This window comes from Pinus tabuliformis, chromosome 8 (assembly GCF_031772625.1).
Source record: "Pinus tabuliformis cultivar Carrire ecotype Pingquan chromosome 8, CPIR1, whole genome shotgun sequence".
Lineage (NCBI taxonomy): Eukaryota > Viridiplantae > Streptophyta > Pinopsida > Pinales > Pinaceae > Pinus > Pinus tabuliformis.
Window position 1 is genome coordinate 511,962,034 of NC_142294.1, and position 4,656 is coordinate 511,966,689.

Below are 4,656 nucleotides of genomic sequence, written 5' to 3' on the forward strand. Positions count from 1 at the left end.
AACATTTTTAACAAACATCTCCTTTATACTAGATTGTGAAACACCTCTTCTCACCGTCAATAACTTTTTCTTCTAACAATAAATAACTCTAATATAATTAATAATGAATTTATACATACAATTTATAAACCCATGATATTAAGTAATACAAAGCAATTCTTTTAATATTTCATATACCGGTGATATTAAATAATACAAAGGGAATTATAGAGTTGAGGCTTCTGTGATCCATATCAAGTTTGTGAGAGATTTTTTGGCGAAAATCACATGGAAAATCACAAAGGAATTATTTTAATATTTCATATAGAAATCCCTATTTAATGACTTTAATGCTCTATTAATGTATGTATCAAGAGTTGGCCATAGATTTGACTAGTCAATTTAATATTATTGAGAGGGCATCGTGTAAACCTAATTTATATATTCAATAATATAGTATATATGTAGTATAACTATCTAGTTATTGAATATGTCAAAAAACAATTTTTAAAATTAATTTATGGTTTATTTTATTTAGTTTGATTGTTATTTTTAATTACCACTTTTTCTTTTAAATTTCGAAACAAGACGGAGTGTAAGAATCGCAATACACAACACTAACTACTTCCCTTTTAATGGTAGCATATAGCTTGAAGAACGATCATGAAAAACGCATTCTTAAAATCGTGTTGTTGGAGTTGCTGGGGCAGTGTGTTTATATTTTCCTGATGCTGAATTGACATTGATGAACCATTAAATTAAGAAAGAAATGCCTAGATTCCACAAGTTTTGGTGGGAGTCTCTGTTGCTGTTGACCATCGTCTTGGTTTTCGTCAATTTTTACACAAGAACCGATGACTCAGTTAATTAGTCATAATAAGTCATACTAGTTGTAGTGGGAATAGTTGTAGCTGGTGATGTTGATGGGGATTCAGAGACTGGCATTATTTGTTTACTTGAAGTTGAAGTTGGAGACGTAGTTGTCTGTGTCAAAGATGTTGATGGTGGGCATTCATTTACGTTCTGATCAGTTTTTTCAAAGTTGGCTCCTTCTCCAAGCTCCTCTACTGCCATAATCACGCTCTCTAACTTTGCCACTGTTTCTAGCAGAAGAACAGAAAACCTAGCAAGAGGAAGGACCTCCCTAAATGCACTACTGTTTCGTTTCATGTTTCTCGTTTGGCACATCTGGTCGGCTCTATCTCTTGACTTATCTGCTTGTATCTCTTCCCCTTTAGTAGTTGTTCCAGGCGACGTTTTACTTATCAGATCAGCCTGTTTTGCTGAGTTCTGTATTGAGGAGGCATGTAAATTTTCTATTGCAGTTAATCCCTCCGAGAAATTTTTCTCCAGAAGTTGCGAGCTCTTAGTATCGATGAAAAGCTCTGGATCAGCTGTCAGGGAATTTTGCAGATTCTCCACCACTGCGCTTAACCGACCCCTCATTAAATTGGGGTTGTTACTTCTTCTGGTCGTCCTTACTGTCTCAGCCAGTTCACGAAGAATGTTTGCAGACTCTCTGCCGAGCTCAAAGCACGGTGTTCTCAAATTTTCTATTACCGAAAATGGAACCTGACCAGATAATATCATCAGCCATGATTATATGATAAGAAATTAATTAGTCTAAGAAAATGCGACGGTATTATATCGGAATTTTCGACCAATACCTGAATCTCAGATTTTAACAATCCATCCAAAGCATCCACCCAGTAGGCGTAGTGTCGCGTCATGCTTCCAACCTTTTCATACAGATTCCATGGATATCTGAAGAAAAAGCGTCCATGTGGTGGTTCCCAAGTGGCAAAATTCACCTGCAAATTCCGCATAAATTTCTCTGTAAACGAATAGCCAATTTTATAAAATAGGAGATGGTAGTATAAACTTATGCATGATGTTATTTACCAATGACTCTTCGGTGGCTTTCGAGTTAAGGACAGCTTTACAGGCTCTTGGAACATCATTCTCTAATCGCTGACCATCATTTGGGTCCACAAAGTATGTTGTGATGCATTCTGCAAGTATACAAACAATTTTGGTGTAACTGAATATTTATTTTTACAACATTGGCAAGTTTTGGGGGAGCATGGAACCAATGATAAAACCACTGATTTGAAATATGTGAATAAAAAAGTTTCTCAATGTAACTCATTCTTATTTCTATTACAGATTTTGGAAATATTTCTAAATGATGAATAAGAATCCAAACAAATATTAAAAAAATATACCATCAATATTTCCAAGATCTACCCTCACCTCGAGGCAAGTGGCCAACAACAAATGTTTATCAATAAAACCTTTTTTTTACCCAATAAAAAGCAAATATTAACATAAGAAAATCCCAAAAAATGAGCAATAGAGGGATCTAGGGCCACAGATCTCCATAATCAATCTTCAAGATACATGATAATTATGGGTATGCCATTTATTGTTGGTTCTTGCTGCAATTTACCTTCCAGAGATTCTGCCAATCCTTCCATGTTCCGTAAAATGGACTTGTGAAGATCATCTCCAGCCCATATAGGGAAAACGATCACATTAATAGCAAAGCAGAGTGCACAACCTATGACTATTGTAGACATCCTTTGATGCGCCATTTTAAAAATATTTTCATCGCGATAACCAGAGATAGCTATGAGATTGAAGGTGAGGATGAAGATGACCACACCATAATCGTATCTTTTCTTGATCAGTGGAAAGGAGCGCAAATATGTGGACGCTGCACCTGCATCACCGAACGGAGCAAATACATCAGAATCACGAAAAAGGCATCAAATATACCCTGCAAAAATGAATTTTCCAGGCTTCAGGAATGACAGTGTATTGACCTGAAGCAAAAATAGAGACACCCAGTATAACTCGTTCAGAATTTTTATCTGTATCTTCTGCAACATATCTCACCCCCACTCCTAAGAATCCCGCCAACAACGTGGCAAAGGATCTGTTTAGACCTTTGCTCAGCGTAGCTCCTGCATTATAGCGTAAAACATAAATTTATTATTGTTAAAGCCTAATAACTGCTTTAGCGATAGGTCATGCTCATGAAAACGTCATATCCAAATTCTATAACTTCAAATATACCAGTCATTATAAAAATTGCTTCATGGGTTTTTAATAACCCAAAGGTTGCGAATTAAAACCTTCGTCCATCTGTCGTTTCATGGGATTTTAACACCCGAAAATGATGAGGGATTTTAAAGAGTAATTACCTACAGTGAATTCAAAGACTATCACGACAGTCATGACAATCCAGATGGCATTTTCGGCAAAGGTGTCGAATATTGGCCACACGAAGTAGAAAAGAGAGACGACAGACAGTGCGAGGCCAACTTTGATGGAATGGATAACTCTTCGAGGATCATTTGCACCCACTTGCCAAATCCTCGTGCACACAGAAAGAACAGATCTTTTCCATCGCTTGAAAGCTTGTAATATTCTGCTAACCAAACGCTCATCGAATTTCTTTTGGAGGCTACTCACATCCATCCTTTCCTGGACATTAATCGTCCACTCCATAGACGTTGAAGGAATCAGCGTGTCACCCATAATAACGTTTTCTTTCTACTCAAATTTCAGATCCAATATCGCTTTATCAAACCCTGCAATTTAAGAAAGTTAAGACGGTTTAATCAAACTTATACGTAGTGAATGGTACTGTAAAAGACTGCTCACTAACCTAAGAGGATGGAAGGAGCGTTACGACTCTGAGGAAGTTGCAAAAAGCGATTATGCTTTTGCAGTTTGTGAATTAATCGTGGCATATGGTTGGCGGGAGTAAATTCCAATAAGTCTGCCAGTCCATTAGTACGATCAAGAAAGCCAAACAAATAACTCTTAAAAATATATTATACAATGAAGGAAAAACGGACGCCGAAGATGACGACTTTTTTTAGTTGTAAATTCCGTGGAGCAGGGTAAAGTTATCAGATACTCTTTTACTTTTTTCGTTTTCCGTGCAGGAGGGTAAAGTTTGGCTTTTTGGGAATTTGGTTCAACATTTTTATCCTGCTTGAAGTGGTTGAAAGCCTTACGGAAAGAAACGGGTATTTTCTAGGAAATGGAAATTTACATAAATTTTCTTCACAATCCGTTTGTGTTTCAAACCCAATCATTTTAATGGAATACAATAAGACCTTGAATTGACTTGTACATATTTTTAATTATTCGAATGGTCTCGTATGCAAGCCATGACGCAACGTTCAGACATACATTTGTAATAGATATGTGAATCCCAAATTTAAATATCCTGAATGGAATCAACATATTTAAAAGATTGATATTTACAAGTGGAATTTCACAGTAATTTATTTCCTTGGACTTATCATTTTGCGAAGGCTTGAGGGGAATAATGTTCACACTATTACTTGGTTTTATTTCGCAAATGCTATAAGGATTGTCCATTGAAGCCAATGACAATCGTTAAACTGATGTGATTAAATATATTTTACATGTTTGTATCGAAAGTCTACCATGCGAGATTGAGATTCACAAGTTAGAGATTAAGATTCATAAGATTCATATTGATGAGATTTTTGGTGGAATTTATTTTAATGAATAGATTATTATATGTGATAGGTTGAGTTGTCAAATTCCTCTACGATACCTTGTAACTAGAGTCTCATTGGACTATATCATCAAGGTATGAATTAATGAGGTTGGGGAGAAATACAATTGGATTTG

The 4,656-nt window shown here is 35.9% G+C and overlaps 1 protein-coding gene across 1 annotated transcript; it reads right to left on the reverse strand.

Annotated features, from left to right (window-relative positions):
* Positions 1 to 846: 846 nt before the first annotated feature.
* LOC149236353 (aluminum-activated malate transporter 14-like) lies at positions 847 to 3,574 on the reverse strand. The gene is made up of 6 exons (XM_089368862.1): positions 3,186 to 3,574; positions 2,805 to 2,945; positions 2,429 to 2,701; positions 1,882 to 1,991; positions 1,647 to 1,790; positions 847 to 1,551 (listed from the first exon to the last, which is right to left on the reverse strand). Exons 1-6 carry the CDS (start codon positions 3,520 to 3,522, stop codon positions 847 to 849), a joined length of 1,710 nt encoding a protein of 569 aa, XP_089224988.1. The 5' UTR covers positions 3,523 to 3,574.
* Between the last annotated feature and the right edge of the window lie 1,082 nt (positions 3,575 to 4,656).